This window comes from Eptatretus burgeri, chromosome 11 (genome assembly GCF_056783735.1).
Source record: "Eptatretus burgeri isolate ZD-2024b chromosome 11, Ebu_testis_v1, whole genome shotgun sequence".
In the NCBI taxonomy this organism is placed as follows: Eukaryota; Metazoa; Chordata; class Myxini; order Myxiniformes; family Myxinidae; genus Eptatretus; species Eptatretus burgeri.
The window spans coordinates 32,432,289-32,451,874 of NC_140971.1; the positions used below are offsets into that span (position 1 = coordinate 32,432,289).

General features: G+C 48.1%; 1 protein-coding gene across 5 annotated transcripts in view; it reads right to left on the minus strand.

The window, feature by feature from the left end:
* Positions 1–19,586, minus strand: part of FOCAD (focadhesin) — a 174,669-nt gene that overhangs the window by 73,485 nt on the left and 81,598 nt on the right. For 4 of the 5 annotated variants that reach the window (XM_085845794.1, XM_085845791.1, XM_085845792.1 and 1 more), the window contains exons 12-18: positions 13,152–13,256; positions 12,912–13,013; positions 10,973–11,103; positions 10,729–10,855; positions 8,568–8,702; positions 3,814–3,864; positions 3,459–3,542 (exon numbers count right to left, since the gene is read on the minus strand). In XM_085845794.1, the coding sequence (XP_085701920.1) occupies positions 3,459–3,542; positions 3,814–3,864; positions 8,568–8,702; positions 10,729–10,855; positions 10,973–11,103; positions 12,912–13,013; positions 13,152–13,256 (735 nt within the window). The remainder of the gene's footprint in view (positions 1–3,458; positions 3,543–3,813; positions 3,865–8,567; positions 8,703–10,728; positions 10,856–10,972; positions 11,104–12,911; positions 13,014–13,151; positions 13,257–19,586) is intronic. The other variant, XM_085845795.1, reaches the window with a different exon arrangement.

Sequence of the window (19,586 nt, forward strand, 5' to 3'; positions counted from 1 at the left end):
GAGATGGCGACTTAATTCCTTTGGTACCAGGTCTCTTTGGAGAATCCTTGGCTATCACTGGTCGGACGTTGTGTCTAATGAACGGTTGCTGAGAAAGACTGAAATGAGATTTGTTACCTGCATAGTCTGTGAGCATCAGCTGCGGCTGTATGGATATGTGGCTCGTTTTCCTGACGCTGATCCTGCTCACCAGATTCTCTCGGTGAGGGAGCCCCGGGAGTGGGAGAGGCCAATGGGCCAACGATGTGCCTCGTGGTTGCAGCAGGTTGATCAGCATCTCAAGGAGATGGGGATGAGCCAGGCATCTTTCTGGGGGATGACTAGACGGAGGACCCTGGCATACCGACGGAAAGTGGATGCAGCAACACACTGCTCCGGCACATGCTCCCATACCTGACCTGACCTGACCTTCAGTCAAATGTAAGGCATGGATAGCTGGTATGTGAATGACTTGGGCAAAAAAAACTACTGTAGGTGACTCCACCAGAAGGTAGGTAATATTTCTCAATGCAGTCGTTGGTGAAACTGCAAATGCCAAATCCGCGAATGTATTTACAGGCTTTACACGCAAAGAATTGTGGCATGTCACAGGTGGAAACCAAGAATCTCAATTGAAATCAGAAATTGCCGAAGCCCCGAATGTGTTTACACGCGGAGACAGATCGGCATCATGCGGGTGGAAACACAAAATCTCAATTGTATTGAGATATGACTGAACCAGCAAATGTTTCCACAAGCGGTAAATGGCGAAACTGCTTATGCTGGACCTGTGAATGAGTTTACATGCGGAGAGAGCGCAGCTTCATACAGGTGGAAACAATATCATAATTCTATTGAGAAATTTATGAAATCTCCCACCCATGCTGGGATGCCAAAAGGTTCTACCGAAAGTTTGGTGGGGCAAACCCCAAAACTGAGGGAGTAGTTCGGAAACGGACACAGTCCTGCTTTATTATAAAAATTTATATTGCTTGGAGAAGTATTACCAAATATAATTTTATATGCTCCTGCCATCTCCATCACACTTTATTCCAATGGGTTCCCTGCCATCGTACAGCTGGAACTGCTACATTAAAGCTCCAGGTGCTGTTTCTTCCTCTTTCTTCCAGGAAAAACTGGCGTTTAAAATGGGCATTTTTGTGGTTAAATGGACATGCAATTTTGTTCCAAGTAAATTGATTATTAGCTTTCCAAAACACACACACACACACACACGCACACACACACACACACACACACACACACACACACACACACACACACACACACACACACACACACACACACACACACACACACACACACACTCGCAGCCTATGGCTGCTGGTTGCCTCATTGATTAGGGACACAGCTATGCAGCTGATGCAGTGCCCCAATTACCAGTACACTGGTGCTCATTTCCCTCACCTCGGAAGGATTACTGGCTGAGTCACCCCCACCTGGTGTTAATTCAGTGGTCGATGGGGCTCAAACTCAGGACCCTCGGATCCCAAGCCTGCCATCCTAACTGCTAAGCCAACGCCAAGTTTAGCTTTCCAACAGAACCATTTTTATTCTTCTACGACAGCAGGAACCATTTGGAATAAAGCATGAGGACGGAAGGACGCGCGCACACGCATGCACGCACACACACGGAAGGGGGATACTTTGACACCTGGGGGGGGGGGGCTTCATTCCACTTTCTGAAACCCCTATATGGAGATAACAACCAACGACCAATAACCAATAACACAAACACCGGTGCCAAATGCCATTGTGGTAATTCAGTTTTTATACACATGCACACACATGCAAATGTACACACACATCAAGTAAATAAAAACGACAAACACAAAGATGTACTTTGAAACAGCGTTCTTTGAAAGAGGACTGAAAGAGGGTAATTAGCGAAATTCAATTTAAAAAATGTATCAAGCCACAGAACACAAAATGTCCATCTATACTCTATGCCTTCACAGCTAGTACAAACATGGCGAACATCTGGTCGGATGGACCTTATTATTTTTTGATATGTATCGACGTCGAAGTGAAAGGTGGATTACAAAAAGAGATTGCACAAAAAGGTTAAGCAAACCGATGTCCTGTCCTATAAAAATAAAATTGCACGTTTTCAGTGGATGACATCTCCTGAGGCATCCACAGCACGGCATCGCCTGGACCCAACAAAGGCGGAAAAGTACGATGTGAGATTGAAAGCACGTGTACTTTTTCCCAAAACGAATAACCAAACAGCTTAGGCATTCAAGCAAGCACTCCAACAAAACAATCGATAGGAAATGGCTCCCTTGGCACACAATTGGCAATCACCGAACCATCATATTAAACATGCACCTCCTGGAGACGCCCAAAATGTCACATATGTCTGAATTGGAAAAAGGAACTTTTCCAAGAGTCGGAACTGCTTGCAAGTTCGATTCTAGAGCATAAATTTTATAATTCTTCTTAGTTTAAGAGATACTCGCGGCGATCGCATGGCGGAAATGAAATAAAACAACTAACGCTGACGTCTCCGGGTGTTTATAAGCATTGCAATGTACCCGGTGATTTATAGCAACGATGAACAGATTGTTCCAAGTTGCAGCCTGTTACAAATCAAGGTTAGGTTGAGCAGGCCAAAAAGCATGGTGGCTTCAGACACCAACGATGTTACCCAGGAAACGCCAAAAGACCCCAGACAGCGAGGTGGCTGAGGATCGCCTGATGAACGATATAATTAAATCAGGCCGTCAATTATCTTTAAAAGGGGTGATTTAATGAACCCAAACCCAATTTTCACTCTTGCACTTCCTTGGAGTTTTCTTAGTATGCATGCAAAGTTTCAAGCTGTTCAGTTTTATAGTTTTGGAGTTATGGAGGAGACACACACACACACACACACACACACACACACACACACACACACACACACACACACACACACACACACACACACACACACACACACACACACACACACACACACACACACAGCCTTTCATTAGTATAGAAGATCAAATGACTTATCCTCTCCACCCCACTTCTGCCGAAGTAGTATGTAGGCAGCCTCGTAATGGCCATCAATTTATGTTATGATCGGCAGGTCATGGTACATTGTGTAGAGAGACAGAGTGGAGCAGGATGGGTGGGGTGTATGGGGATGGGCAAACAAAACCAAGTGCATGGTGTCCCATAGAAAGAGATGGGGGGGGGGAGAAGTTAGGATGGTAGCTAGAAACAGAAAATGCAACTCAGTCGCAAGGTACATACACAATCACCTCTGCTGTGTTCACTACACCTCCTTTCTTATTCATCAATTGGTGAAAAATTTGATGTTTTTTTCTCATCAAGGATGAGGTCATTCTAATCAGCTTACAAAATGTGATGAGCTCATCAAGTTTGTCATGTTTGTGCTCACATTCTTAGCTTCATTTTAGGCCACCCACTGCCAATTCTGATGTCGCTGTGCTTCAGGCAGATACCTGTTCTACTAACAATGCTTCCACGTGATCAGATGGTTTGAAGACAGCTAGCGCTTGGTATGCTGCAGATGCAACTGCACAATCCTGAAAAACAGTACAAATTCGCACAACTGACCATGCAACACAGTGTTCAACGACAGAATACACCATCTGCTGCCATACAAGACCACAATGAAACAGGTGAAAGAGTACACCGAACCAGAAGCTTTAGCCAGGTACTTCACATGGTGCTTGTTCAGATTAATTATTGTTCTGTTGCCTCTGGGAAATGGCGACCAGGAGCTGGCTGTATTTACTTGTCTATCTCATGGTTGAAGGTTCCAGCACAACTGAATATTGCAACCCAAAGACGAACCTGGTTCTGTGTGAGATCCCACAGCAGGATGGCCACATCTGCACGAAACCTCTGCAAAAACCCACACAGCACATACTCAATCACTCACCACATGCAAAACAGTAACTGCACTCCAGATCCCTTTCTCGGTAAAATGTATTCTTGTCAGGAATCACTTCCTAAACATTCAACAATAGAAGGGGTGGTGGGGGAGGGGTGCAGGTAGAGGGGCTGATGAGGAGCGGTGCGGGTAGAGGAGCTGACGAGGAGCGGTGCGGGTAGAGGAGCTGACGAGGAGCGGTGCGGGTAGAGGAGCTGACGAGGAACTGACGAGAAGGGGTGCGGATCAAGGAGCTGACGAGGAGGGGTGCGGGTTCGAGGAGCTGACGAGGAGCGGTGCGGGTAGAGGAGCTGACGAGGAGCGGTGCGGGTAGAGGAGCTGACGAGGAGCGGTGCGGGTAGAGGAGCTGACGAGGAGCGGTGCGGGTAGAGGAGTTGACGAGGAGGGGTGCGGGTAGAGGAGTTGACGAGGAGGGGTGCGGGTAGAGGGCCTGACTCAGCGGGTGGAGGGGTAGAAGAGTTGTTTAGGAGGTGTGGGGGTAGGGGAGTTGGCAAAGAGGGGGTGGGGGGGTAGAAGATTTGGTGAAGAGGGGGGAGGAGAGATTTGGTGAAATGGGGGGGGGGAGAAAATTTGGTGAAGAAGGGGGAGGAGAGGAGATTTGGTGAAAAAGGGGGGGAAGAAGATTTGGTGAAGAGGGGGGTAGAAGATTTGGTGAAGAGGGAGTAGTTGAAGTTCAGAGAAGATGGACCTGAGCACCTGGTCGACTGCATGGCTGCTCGGACTACTGCTGATCCTTTTGTCGACAGGGAATTTTAGAGTAGCAGTCAAATATGAGCAGGTATTCTGCATGGGTGAAGAAGAATAGAGCAGATGTGGCAGTTTGCCTTGGTCTGGTTGGTATCTCGTGCTATAACAGTGGTTGTTGTGATCATTTCTATTGCTGGCAGGTACTGCAGCACCGTGTCGTGGATTCTATGTCGTTGTTGATGTCATTCCAGAAGACACAGGCCTTGGAGCGGAGCTTTGTTTTTTCAGCTTCTTGGTGAGCTTCATGTAAGCAGGAGAGGATTTCACACTTCATCATCTACGGTATGACGATGCACTCACCTTTCATAATGAGCCCATCTTCAATGACCAGTTAGTTTCTGTCGGCCTAGTATTTATGAAGCTGGTGAGGTACTGATGTGACATGCATTGATCAGGCCATCTGGTGATACTGCGTTTCAGCAGCTGCAGTTCTTAATCATTGTGCCTACACCGGTGGAGGTCTGCAAGCTTATTGGCAGAAAATTGCACAAGACTGAAGAATACATCAGTGTCCAGGGTGTCAACATGGTTCTCACACCATTGGCTAGACAGTGCATTTCCCAGCAACATGTCCTTCCCAGAGACATACACAATGGCCAGGTCATAAAATAATATACAGACAAGTAGACATTGAAGTCGCTGAGGTGCAGTTGAGAGGTTCTTGAAGTGAATCATCTCGAATGGTTTATGGTCAGATTCCACAGTGAAGTGACTTCCGTCAACGTACATGTGGAATCTCTCGTCACCCCGTGGAACGACTGCAAGTAGTTCGTATTCGATGTTGGCATATCTGGTTTCAGCATCAATGAGAGTCCTCAAAGCGAATGCAATGAGCCTGTTGTTCTGGCATATAGCGGCGCCAAGTCCATGCATGGAGGCGTCCACCTGTATGACGGTCGGGCTGTGTGAATCAAAGTAACTGAGCGTCGCCTGGTGACAGAGTAGTTGTTCGTTGGTGTGCCGGAGTCCCTTTGAAGCAAGCACAATGTTTTCGGAGTTGACTGGGTGGTTTGGATCATTCCGAGAAATGCAGCACAAATGATGCCATGTAGGTCACGATGCTGAGGAATTGCTGTAGCTCTGTGACATTAGCAGGTGTCTTCAATTTTCTGATCACCTCAACTCCACTAGAGTCAGGGTGAATCCCATTTGAGTCAAAGATCAAGCCAAAAACATCACACTCGACTTCTCAATTTCACATTTGTCGATGTTAAAGGCGAGATCATGTTTGTGGACAGTGGTCATGAGTCGATGAAGATTGACGTGTTCCTCACCAGTCCGGCCATGGATGATAATGGCATCAGTGATGCCTTCTGCACCTCGACAGTGCTCCAGTATCTCATCCATTTTGTGATAGAATATGTCCTGTCTCACGCTGAGACTGAGTGGGAGCCTGAGGAGATAACTAACGGCTCAAGGGGCTTTTGAAGCACATGAACATGCTAGAATCATCGTCCAGCTAGATCGACCAGTATCCATGACTTGCATCCAACTTGGAGAATACTGACAAATTGTGGAAGTTTGGTGTGATTTCCTCCAGCGTTGGCATAAGGTAGTGGGGCCTTTTGATGGCCTTGTTGAGGTCCTTTGGGTGAAGACACATCCAGAGCTGACCATTTGGTTTTCTTGTGTAGACTCGGCTAGATACCTAGTCAAGGTTCATTCACTTTCATGATGACACCTAAGATTTCCATCTTGTCGATCTCACGCTTGACTTCATCCCAGATGTGTATGGGATAGCGGCAAGGTGCGTGTATGGCTGGAGGTACGGTATTATCCTTCGTGATGTGCAACTTCCCTTTGAAATGACCAATTCCTTTGATTCGTTTGGGGTGAAGCTTAGGTTGTCTTTGGATGTGACTGGTAGGTGCTGTGATTTCTTATTGTCCTTCACTGTGCAGTTGAGTACAACAAGCAGTCGAGCAGACAATTTTGGTAGGCCTAATATAGCTGAGCCATCAGACTGTGACAAAGAACTCAGCATCAGTTGTTTTGTTCTGCCATGGTAAGAGCAGGGTAAGCATACAGCCCCTAAGTGAGGTATGCTAGATCCCCCAAATGCATAGAGGGTAGTCTTCTTTGGGGTAATGCACCATTTTGTGGAAAGTCATGAGTCGAGCTTGTCTGGGAACATTCTTCTGAATATTCTGAGGGGTAAAACGTTTCCTTGGGCACCTGTCTATATCTTGGGTCTGAGAGTCGCTGGAGTGTTGGGACGGTTGTCCAGTCATATTTCTATGATGGAAAAGACTTCATCTCGCTCTTTGCTTGGAGCGAGGCCAGCAGAAGCAGTCTGCACATTATTGAATGTCAGTCTCTCAATCCCTTTCTCCAGACTCGGGGAGGCTGGAGCGCATGCAGGTTGCCCAGTGACAGAGTGCATCCGGCGGTGTCGTATGCTGGATCTCCATGGGGGGGGGGGGGGAGGGGGCTCAGCGAGTTGTAGAGTTTTGCTGGGTGTGCGTTGTCTCTAGTTGGCTTTGCAAACGGCTTTTCAGTGTCCCCGCTTGCCGCATGCATCACATGTGTATCCCGAAGCTGGGCACTTGGTTCTGGGGCCCCAGAAGTGATCCCCACCACACCATTGACAATAATTATTATTTTGACTGACCACTGGACAGCATAAACTGCAGTGTCATTGGCGAATTGCTCTAGGTGGGCCTGGCTGGCCTCTTCAGTACGAGCAAGGCACATTGCATTGTTCAATGTGAGGGTTTCATCCTTGCCCAACAGTATTTCTTGGACTTTCTTGTACCTGGTGCCGATTAATTAGCGGTTCAATTGGACGGTCTTCCAGCTCTTTAGTGGTATCGAATCTGCACTTTTGAGCCTGTAGCCATAATCAAGTCATGAATTAATCGATGGATTCATCAGGGTCCTGTTTATACATCTGTAGGTGGAAACAGGTGAGTCAGAAATTGTTCCTTGGTTCTCGATGTTTTGTGAAATTCTCCCATATTTTCTTGGGTTTTTTTGCGATCATCATCAGATAGGTCGCACAAATTGTAGGCTACATGTGGAGGCCTTGCTGTCCTACCCACATCGGAATGTACATTACTTGCTCCTCTGGGCTCATCCCCGTGAGGGGTCCCCTAAGTACAAGTTCAGAATACTGCTTGAAGGTGGAAAATGCAGAGGGCAGCTCTGGGACCGACCATTCCATTCTAGGTGGTTCAATGCCGGACATGTTAGCCATGATGACCATGGGTGAATGAGGGGGTGTCGGCGAAAAGTCCCCCGATGAACATGTCGGCAATGGCGCCCTCCCCCGAAGCATGCCCGAAGCACGCGGGGGTGGGAGAACGTCGACAAAAATGTGCTCTTACCCTGTTGGGGTGGTTTAAAAGTCGAATATCGCCACCACCATGTGATAGATCAGGACCAAGTGAGGTGAAATAATAACCACGGAACGAGCACACACACAAATGACCACGAACAGATACAGTTTGTTGCCAGAGGAGGCGTATTGAACAGTGCCCCGGAAGAGTAAGTACCATAAGCAATGCATACAAAAACTCAACTGTTGCACATAACTACACGAGTTAATCATACATGAGTTATTGTCATACAGAATTATTGATGATAGCAAAGATCCATTAAGAAATCAGTGGTTGACAAGCGGGGAAGGGTAGAGAATTGGTCAGGAATGGGGAGAGAGGTGAGAGGGAGGAAACAGATGATTCTGTCAGTACTGTACACAAAATACATTGATGGCCCTTTATTTCAATGCACCATACCTTCTGGATTCATTTGTTCAGTCCATTGAATATTTATAATTTAAATTTCCCCCTATATCATTGGAAGCTGTCTATTTATAAGGAAAAAGCTCACAGACCATTATAATGAAATGGAAATTGCAAATAAATATACGAGATCACACGGTGTGGTGAGACCATGTAGTGCAAACCTCATACTCGGCTGTCGAAACATGAAGGGTCGGCACGAGGGCGAGCAACTTGCACAGGACGCACAGAACAGCGGGGCGGACATCCTGCCGCAGTTTTGTACCAAGTGACTTCCAAGTAGAAAGCAAGTCAAGAACCTGTGCAGAGTAGAGGTGGCGGAAGCATGACAGACGTGATGAGGAAAGAGGTTGGCAGGATGCTGATGTTACAGCAAAGTGGTGGGAGTGGTGCAGCAAGGAAAGTGGCGGCATGGTGACAATGGTGTAGTCAGAGCGTGACAGCATTGCGGTGTGAGTTAGCGACCATGAGGTAGCCGGAGCGTGGCGGCCGTAGTGAAGCTGGAGCGAGGAGGCGGTGGTTTGCACGGCGAGTTGCCACAGCGGTGGTGGGCGGAATGGCGGCGAGGTTTCCACGGTGTGACCCGCCACACCGTAGAAACGTTGCCGCCATTCCACCACGCTGCGGAAACGTCGCCGCCATTCCACCAAGCTGCGGAAACGCCGCCGCCATTCCGCCACGCCGCAGAAACGCCGCCGCCATTCTGCCACACCATGGAAATGTCGCCACCGATCCGTGACGCCGCGGAAACTTCGCCGCCATTCCACCCACCACACCGCGGAAACGTCGCCGCCATTCTGCCACGCCGTGGAAAAGTCGCCGCCATTCTGCCACGCCGCGAAAAAGTCGCCGCCATTCTGCCACGCCGCGGAAACGTCGCCGCCTTTCCGCCTCGCCGCGGAAACGTCGCCGCCTTTCCGCCTCGCCGCGGAAACGTCGCCGCCTTTCCGCCTCGCCGCGGAAACGTCACCGCCATTCCGCGGAAACGTCGCCGCCATTCCGCCACGCAACAGAAGCGTCACCGCCATTCTGCCACGCCCACTCCGCGGAAATGTCGCCGCCATTCTGCCTCGCCCACACCATGGAAGCGTCGCCGCCGTTCCGCCAGGCCGCGTAAACGTCGCCGCCATTCTGCCCGCCACGAAACGTCGCTCCCATTCCGCCACGCCACGGAAATGTCGCCACCATTCCGCCACGCCGCGGAAACTTCGTCACCATTTTGCCCACCATGCCGCCGCCATTCCCCCACACCACAGAAAGGTCTCCGCCATTCCACGGAAATGTCGCCGCCATTCCGCCACGCCGCAGAAACGTCGCCACCATTCCACCCACCACGCCGCGAAACGTCGCCGCCGTTAGTCGCCACCATACCGCCATGCCACGAAAACATCGCCGTGGTTCCGTCACGCCGCGGAAGCGTCGCCGCCATTCCACCCGCCACGTCGCAGAAACGTCGCCGCTGTTCCACCACGCCGCGGAAACGTCGCCACCATTCCGCCACGCTGCGGAAACGTCACCGCCATTCCGCCTCACCCACTCTGCGGAAACGTCACAGCCATTCCGCCACGCCGCAGAAACGTCTCCGCCATTCTGCCATGCCACGGAAACATCGCCGCCGTTCCGCCACGCCGCGGAAACGTCGCCGCCATTTCGCCCGCCACGTCGCGGAAACGTTGCCGCTGTTCCACCACGCCGCGGAAACGTCGCCGCCTTTCCGCCACGCCGCAGAAACGTCTCCGCCATTCTGCCATGCCACGGAAACGTCGCCGCCATTCCGCCCGCCACGCCGCAGAAACGTCGCCGCCATTCCGCCCGCCACGCTGCGGAAACATTACCGCCGTTAGTCGTCGCCATTCCGCCACGCCACGGAAACATCTCGGAGCGTGGCGGCGACGGCGGAGCCGGAGCGTGGTGGTGACGGTGGAGCCGGAGCATGGCGGCGACGGTGGAGCTGGAGCGTGGCGGTGACAGTGGAGCCGGAGCATGGCGGTGACGGTGGAGCCGGAGCGATGCAGCGTGGTGGCGATAGTGTGGCCACAACATGGCAGCATTGTGGCAATGGTGTCGTCGAAGTGTTGCAGTGTGATGGCAGGAAAGCAGCAATCAGGTCATTGTGGTATAGCAGGAGAGTAATGGACAGGTGATGGTGTGGAACGTGTCTGGCAGTGTAGTCAGAGTGATGTAGCAGGAGGGTAGCAGCATGGTAACGGTGGTCGTGTCGCAGAAGGAAGGGTGTATGATGGTGGGGTATATGATTATTATTATTATGCTTGTTCATCGCGTGATACCACCACACCCATGAGGCAGTTGGGCAGAAAGTGCTACCTCGGCCTGACAAAGTGCATGTACAGCTTGCAAGGCAAGTGCGGCAGGTTTGGCCAGTGATGGGGAGTCACACTCGGTGAGAAGGCGTACTGATGCAGCTAGCATGTCTGCAGCATGCTGCCAAGGCCTGTGTGGGAAAGAAATTCATCAAATAATTTATCTTAATTTTAAGAATTGTAAAAAAATAGAGATTGCAAAGCAGTTTCCTGTGAAGGAATCACCAAACAAAATGTTGTTTTATTACCTGAATGTTGCAATGTCACGAATTGTGGCTGCACGAGCCAGCAGGGACTGCCATAACAGGTCTGAATCTGAGGCCTGGTTTGCTGCGTCCAGTGCAGCCAGGGATTTTTGCAGCTGTGGAAATACTCGGTCCTACAGAGACCCACACAATATCGTCAGCAAGATGTTCATACTTTCCAGATGGATTTATCGCCATGCTGATGGATTGCCATTTATCGACAAAAATAAATGTCAGTGGGTGAGTGTCAGTGTGTCTCCTCCATAACTCCAAAACCACTTTGCATGCATACTCAGGGAACGCCAAGGTAATGCATAAATGAAAATTGGGTGTTTGGGTTAATTTAAACACACCTTTTGAATATAATTAATGGTCTTATTTAATTATCCTTTGTCATTGCATCATCCTTGGTCAGCCTTTGTCAGCCCCATCAGCTTGCAGGGGGTCTTAATTCGCCATTTTTTTGGACTGCTTAACAATACCTCGACTTGGAACAGGCCATAACGGTTTCTAAACAATAAAATGCTCAAATCTTTTTCTTTCTTTCTTTTTCCACTTTCCTCACTCATATCGAATGCCTCAACTTCATGACTCACTTACCAAGCCAGCATGGTGATATTAAACACTGTCTTGAGATGGAGTGTCAAACAATGTGCAAATTGGCTAAAATGAACACTTTTTTTTTTTAGCAGTCGGAGCTGCTGTTAAGGTCAATTTTGCATTTTATATTTTGAAATTCGGTTGAGGTTTAGAGATTCTAGAGTTTAATCACATTTCAGCTGTGATGCTTATACACGTCCAGAAAGTTGTATTCACACATTATTTGAAACTCCGGACGTGTCTGGACGGTGTTCATCTCCGGATTGTTTTTATCTCCAGACGTGTCCAGGCAGTGTTAGATCGGTAAAAAAAAATGTATTTCAGACATTATTTTGTTTTCATCTTCACTGTTCATTGTTCTTCATTGTTTGATACTCTGGACATCTCCAGACGGTGTTTAGTATGACCCAGCCAGCCATTCCTTATCAACGGTTTTGCTGGAATGCTCGCTTGAGTACTTAATAGTGGTGGGCAGAATCAATTTCAAAGTACTGCACTCGATTCTAACCAAGGACTTGAAAGAAATCGAGTAGTGAACCAGAAACGACATCGATTCCGAGTAATTCCTACTTCATAGAAAGAAGCATTTTTTTTTCAGGGATTTTTTTTACATCTTTGTTGGGCATGTTCCAGTTACACATGGCCTGGCAATGTATTAATTGAAAAGGAAAATGCCCCTGGGGCATCCCGTTTGTAATATAGCAGCAAAAGGGAATCACTTGCAAACTAAACACGCCCCAAGGGCGTGTTCCTTTGAAATGAATCGCAAGGCATTTCGAGTTGGCTAGTAAAGTATGCCAATTGCTTTGCTGACGGACGGGTAGGTAACATTGACTGATAACGTTTTGAAAACATATCGTTCAAAAGGTCCAGAAATGCAGTTTGGAACCATCTCGGGAAGGTTAAAGAAGACAGTCTGAAAGTTGAATGCTCACTTTGTTGAATAGGCAATAGACATTGCTCATCGCTTTCATATGCCCAATAACCTAAGACGTTTGAAAACAAAACACCAGAGATATTACCTCTTAGTGATGGTTGTAAATGCGGATTCAAAGAAACCAAAGTCTGCAACAACAAGAAAATAGTTTTCGCAATCGACGAGTGAAAGCACTTTCACCCCGGTAACGCCCTGGTGCACTGCCTTCCTTTCCCCTCCCATTATGCTGCTTTCCCTCCCCCGCGCCCCCACCCCACTTAGTATCCCATCAGCGACGTGACGGGTGGTATTTGCAAGTATAAAATAAAGAAATTCCAGAAACAAATTAATGTTCACACCGTAGGAATGTGTGACATTTTACATCTTGCAACACTGAGAGGAAGAGATGTAAATGCATTCAATTACTTGAGTATTCCACAGCTTGGTCAGGAGGCGCATGGTCAGAGGTTGCAGCTTCGGGCAGGTTCCGAGTGCATGCAGGAATCCCAGTAATTGTGGAATGCATGCCTGCATCAACACGCACAAGCTTCAGTACATTATACAGCCAATAAAAAAGATACTCTTGAGAAGATTTCACCATCAAGACTTCCAACCTGCATCCAGCTTCTCACTCCAAGTAATGCTCTGGCAACTATGGACTCTAACCTTGTGTGTCCCCAATCCAGGCAGTGTGTAAAGTATGCCCAGCAATTCCACGGGCTCCAACTGCTTCCCAAGTTTGTACATGAGTACCAACATCAAGCAGGGAGTCTGAAGGGCAGAATCAAGAACATGGGTCAGTTTGGAAGTAGTATTTTTTTTTGTATACATTTATGAGGCTTTTATGAGAGCTAACACACAACGCACAGCAAGGGGGGAATGAGACAAGAGGGGTGGGAGAGGGAAGAACAAAACAGTCGGGAACAGAGACATTAGGAGATCTGTGGAAGGGAGAGGGATGGGGTGGGGAACATGGGGTGTACAAGATGGACATTACAGGGACTTTTAGGAAGGTAACAGGTCGTTTGAAGGAGGTGGGTTTGGGGTGGATTAACGGGGGTAGAAAAGATCGAGGTTTTGGATGGGGGGAGATAAGAGATGGTGGTGAACAGCTGTTTTGAAGGCCTGGAGGGAAGAATGGGATTGAATAAAGTGAGGGAGTATATTCAAAGGTGGAAAAAAAAGAGGAATGAAAGAGTGAAGGTGAGCAATGATTTGTGATTTTGGTAGTTTTACCAGAAGGGATTTGTTGGTGGACCTTGAGCGCCCAGCGGAAATATGGTGGGACATATCGTAGACAGAGCACCGGGGGGGGGGGGACCAGAGAGGAGACGGTAGAAGGCAAAAAGACTACCGACTAGCCTGCGGTGAGAGAGTGAGAGGCCCAAAGGCTCAGCCTCATCGCGGGAGATACAAATGAACCTCAATGCCTTGGTTTCCACAGCAGAAAGCCAAGAAAGGTGAGAGGCAGGAGCACCAGCCCAGATGGGAGAGCAGTACTCCATCAGGCTGCGGACGAAAGCTTTGTATGTGGTGAGTAGCTCAGGTGGGCCAAGAAAGGACTTTGCACGACGGATGGTTCCCAGTCAGCGACTGGCTTTAGAGGCCAGGTTAGAAATGTGGCTTTCCCAGGGAAGATCATGGCAAATAGTGAGACCCAGAAGCTTGAATGAAAGGACTTCTTCCAGAGGATTGTTGAGAAAGTATATGGGGGGAGGGGGGGTTCTAAATGGTCCTTTCGGAAAGACATAGTGAGAGCGTGAGATTTGTCAGGATTGAAAGATATGTTCCACGTGTTGGACCAGTCTGTGATTTTATCCAGATCTGCAGAGAGTGAAGAAGCTGCTGCTTGCCAGTCTGAAGGATGACAGATGATACACTGAGGGTGGAGCCATCAGCAAAGAGATAAAGAGGATTTTCCAGAGAGTCGGAGAGATCATTGATGAAAACCAGAAAAAGAAAAGGGTCCAGAACGCTGCCTTGAGGAACTCCAGCTTGGACAGGAAGAGGGATGAGAGAACTCTATTAAGGGCCCCACATTGATTGCGACAGGAGAGGAAGTCTGCGAGCCATGAGTGGAGATGGCCTTGGATACCAGAGGCAGAGAGCTTGGTGAGCAGGGCAGGGTGCCAGACCGTGTAAAAAGCACACGATATGTCTACGGAGATGGCTCTGATTTCATGTCTGGCATTGACGATCTCCGTCCATTGTTGGGAGAGCAGAAGCAGCATATCCAGGGTGACCTGGTCTGAAACCAAATTGATAATCAGAAATCAAGCCATTGTAGAAGAGGAAGGAATTAATATCTGAAGCGATGATGGATTCCATAACCTTGCTGATGATTGGAAGAAGGCTGATTGCTCTGGAGGTGCAGGGATCTGTTTTTGCACCTTTTTATGCAGAGCCGTAATGTTTGCTGATTTCTAAGAAGATGGCAGATGACCTTGAGGAAATGAGAGGGTGAATAGAAGAGAGAGAGAGGATGAGCAAGAGAAGAGGAGCAGGTTTTTAGGATACTTGGGCTGATGCCGTCTGGACCGGTTGCAGAATCTGAGTCGAGGTTTGACAACAAACTCTCCACATTGTCAGAAGAATAGGACACAGATTTGGGACAGTTGGGTGCGACTGGGTAAGGTGGGTGCAGAAAGCAATGTGTTTCAGACACAATATTTAGATGCAAACACAGAGTTTAGGCATTCAGCCTTTTCACGTGCAGTATCAGCAGTGTGTCCATTTGAGGTAAGGGTTCATTTGAATTCAAGTCAGATTAAAGCTCCATGCTCCCATTTGCCAAAGCCTGCAGTTGGATTAGTGGTGTAGGCAATTACATAATTTCATGCAAAATGTTTGTTGAAAGTAAGCTTTCACTTAATTTAGTATCTTAACGTTGTTAAAGTTTTTAAAAAAAAAAAATAGGGGGGGGGCATTTATTCAAACAGGGTAATGGTACCAAATTCAACATGGCCACCAGCATTGAAAATGGGCACTAGTTGTGGAATAGCTGGCGTTAAACATAAGTTATAGTTTGTGTTGTGAATTTGGTTATCATGTTGATGCCATATTCATAACGACAGATACCTAAACGAACAATATTACATGAAAGCAAGACCATACGACAGCCATTTTGAATTTCAAAATAGCCACCATGAGAAATACAAGAAGCTGGTATGCCAAAGCAAATACATGCATAATCGTACATTTTTAGAGGAAAAGGCATACACTTCGCATTATTCACATTGAATATTTAGGCAAAGGTGAAGCGATGGATCGCCTGGGAGGGGCGGAGCGTTGTCCCGAGACGGGGGGGGGGGGCTTTGCCCAGGGAGAGAAGAGCCAAATCGGCAGTTGGAGGTCTGAGGGGAGGACAACAAAGAAAAGGCAGTTGATTGAGAGAGAATGATCGAGAGGGTGTGCGAGTCTGAGGTAGACGAAGGAGAAAGGGATCTCTGAGGAGAAAGAGGTGAGGAGGTCGGCCTGCCTGCCTGTCTTCGTCCTGTGCCTGTTCGTCGTCATCTGCCCATTTCGTCCTTCCTGCCTTGCCTTGTTTTGACAACCTGCCCATGTGCTTTGTCTCATCACCCTACCCATCGTCTGCTTCCCTTGTCGTCGTCCTCCTCGTCCCTCATCAGCTGCTCGTCCCAGCTGCCCCCAAAGCTAAATTCCCCGGTTTTGTCCCCTTCCCGTCTGTGACCGAGTCTGGAGTGAGGCACCTTAGTTTCTTTAGATTTATTTTATCTCATTGTACATAATTATTTATTATCGATTATATGTCCCCACCACAACCTACCATCATCTCCTCCATCACATTCAATCATCCCTGGTTCTTTTTTCTTTTTATTATGTGGTTCGGCAAATAAATCCGTTGGGTTTCAAAGCTGTTTTCACGTCTCTCCTCATGACTTGCACACACATTGTCCGCCAATAATTCGGAACGTCTCCTCAGGAGTTAAGTTGCTCAGACATGGCATGATTTTAACTACCCACCGCAATAAGCTCGACATTAGTCGAGCCATCGACGCCACAATATATTTTGCGTATTTTACTGTTTATTATTGTTGGATCGGCTGACACTTGAACCTCAATCATCATCATCCTAATCTCACTAATTGTTCACCTGTGTTAACTCTGTTGCTGTTGCCATAACCCATGTAGTCACAGACCTCTGTGAATGGAATATTGTTATTCCGGCATCTACATATTCCCTTGCATCCACACTTTACCAAATGAATTACTGCTTCAGGGGATGGTGGATATAAAAATTGAACTGGAGCAAAATGACATGTTGCTGCATCAAAGTTTCAACCACACTCAGCTGGAGATGGAAGGCATGGGTGACTTTCTCCAGCCTTTCTCCAAATCATTGTTATGTAATGTGCCTGTCGAATTTGTAAAGTTAACAAACCGGTAGTTGGAGGACGACTCTCTCCATCAGCTGCACAATTTCAATCTAAGAACCAATGAAGTTTGGTTCCTTTGGTGTGGAATTTGAACCTGTATAGCATGCAGACAAGTTGTTCCAACTGGAAGCATACTTCTGGAGATGGATCGCTGTTCCTTAGTGATCATTACTTCCAGGATCTCATCATCACAAAACATGACCACCTTGAAACACCAGTCCTTGGTTCTGCCGGTAAATCTACCAGACATATCAGACCCTGTAAAAGCAGAAAAGCCTAATATCGCTGATGCATGTTTTTGTCCGAACTTGTCATAAATAGGTTGCAGCAACCTATAAGCTTGGACACATTTGAATCATCAGTAGGAAGACATAAGTGTCTGGAGAATCAATCACAACTTCTGCATCTCTGTCAAATGTAAGGGCATGCAGCAAGAGCAAGGTGCCTGCCCCTTCTTGACTGTGGGTGAGTAGGGTGTTTGTAACATGATTATTGCCCTCGTTTTCTGTCCCAGAGGTTCCAATGAATTTCTTCAATCTGTCGCTTGCCAAGACCTGAACTTGACACTGCACAATGCTACTCCCTTCCCTGAACTATGTTCCTGGTGAGCGAAAAATGGGTATTGTCAGTCATGGGCCGTAGACACCATTCAAAACCCATAATAAATTATTTAAAATAACATTCTCATAGAAAATATAAAATTGCACAACTTTTCATAGTGGTGGCCATCTTGGATTTGGTACCTTTTAAAAGTTTGGAAAAAATGCCACCCTTAAATATACATAAAAATATATATATATATACAAACGAGGTGTGTTCACAAAGTCTCCAACCTAAATTTTTCATGCGTAAACAAATGAAGCTAGGGAGGCGTGGTTTGGTGCACGGATGTAGGCGATCCGAATCCGTATGCGTGGATATTTTCCCGCCTGCAGAAGCTTTCAGTCGCCGACAGACCGCCGATGAGTGAGGAAGTGTAAGTGAGCACCGTCGGATTTTCTTTTTTGACAAAATGACGGAAAAACTTGAACAACGCTGCTGCATCAAATTTTGTGTAAAGCTTGGCGATTCCCAAGTGGAAAGGATCCGCAAGAGTCAACAGGCCTTCGGGAACGAAGCAATGGGCACCACACAGGTAAAAGAGTGCCACAACTAATTCAAAGATGGTCGCACATCAGTGGAAAGTGAAGCACGTTCTGGGAGGCCCTCAGGTCAGGTCAGGTATGGGAGCATGTGCCAGAACAGTACGTCGCTGCGTCCACTTTCCGCCGGTACTCCAGGGGCCTCCGTCTGGCCTTCCCCCAGGCAGATGCTAGGCCCATCCCCATCTCCCTGAGATGCTGGTCAACCTGCTGCAACCACGAGGCACGTGGTCGGCCCATCGGCCTCCTCCACTCACGAGACTCCCTCGCTGAGAGAATCTGGTGAGCAGGATCAGCGTCAGGAAAACGAGCCACATGTTCAGACAGCCGCAACTGATGCTCACGGACCATGCAGGTAACAAGTCCCATCCGAGTCTCTCTCAGAAACCGCTCGTTGGACACAAAATCTGACCAACGATAGCCAAAGATTCTCCTAAGAAACCTGGTACCAAAGGAATTAAGTATCCGTCTCAGATCCTTGGTCAGAGTCCAAGTCTCACATCCATAAAGCAAGATTGGAAGCACGAAGGACCTGAAGACTCGGACTTTCGTCCTCCCGCACAGGTACCAGCAGCGCCATACCCCATAATCCAGTGAATCCATGACTCCCGAGGCCTGACCCAGACGTCTATTGACCTTTGACTCACAGCCAGCAAAGACATGAATATCACTGCCAAGGTAAGTGAATCTCTCCACGACCTCAACATCCTCACCACAAACAAACACAGACAGGACAGCAGCATCCAAGATGTCATTGAAAGACTGGATCTTCGTTTTGACCCAAGAAGGCTGCAATCCTAGCAGCTCCGACTCCTCATTCAGCACCTCGAGGGCCCCCAAAAGGATATCTAAAGTCTCCGCAAACATGACTGCATCATCTGCGAAATCAAGGTCCGAGATCTTGACATTCCCAAACGATGCACCGAAGTTTGATCTTCCTGACATCCTACATAAAATCCAGTCCATTCAAGTGCTGAAAAGTGTGGGGGCCAGTACACACCCCTGACGAACTCCAGTAACAACTGGAAATAAGTCAGAGATGATACCACCACACTTCACAGCACTCTCAGTACCAGAGTAGAGTTCAAACATCAGATCGGTCAGTTTTGGTGGCACCCCACGAAGACCAAGAATCCTCCAGAGGGCATCCCGATTCACTGAATCAAACGCTTTACAGAGATCAACATAGGCTGCAAGCAGCCCCTGCCGAAACTCTCGTCTGCGTTCGGTGAGGACACGAAGAGCAAGGATACGGTCAATCGTTGACCTCTTTGATGTAAAGCCGAACTGCTCTGGACGCTGCTGCTCAAGCAGATGGTGGCGAACCCTCTCAAGAATTATCCGAGCAAAGACCTTGCCCGGCACTAAGAGCAGCGTCACCCCTCGGTAGTTGTTGCATTCTTGGCGATCACCCTTCCCTTTCCAGAGAGGGACAACAAGGCCCCTCTTCCAATCAGTTGGGATGATGCCTGTGTTCCAGGCAGAGCACAAAACCGCATGCAACGACACGAGTGGAGCATTTCCACCAGCCTTGAGAATTTCAGCATGGATGCCACAGATCC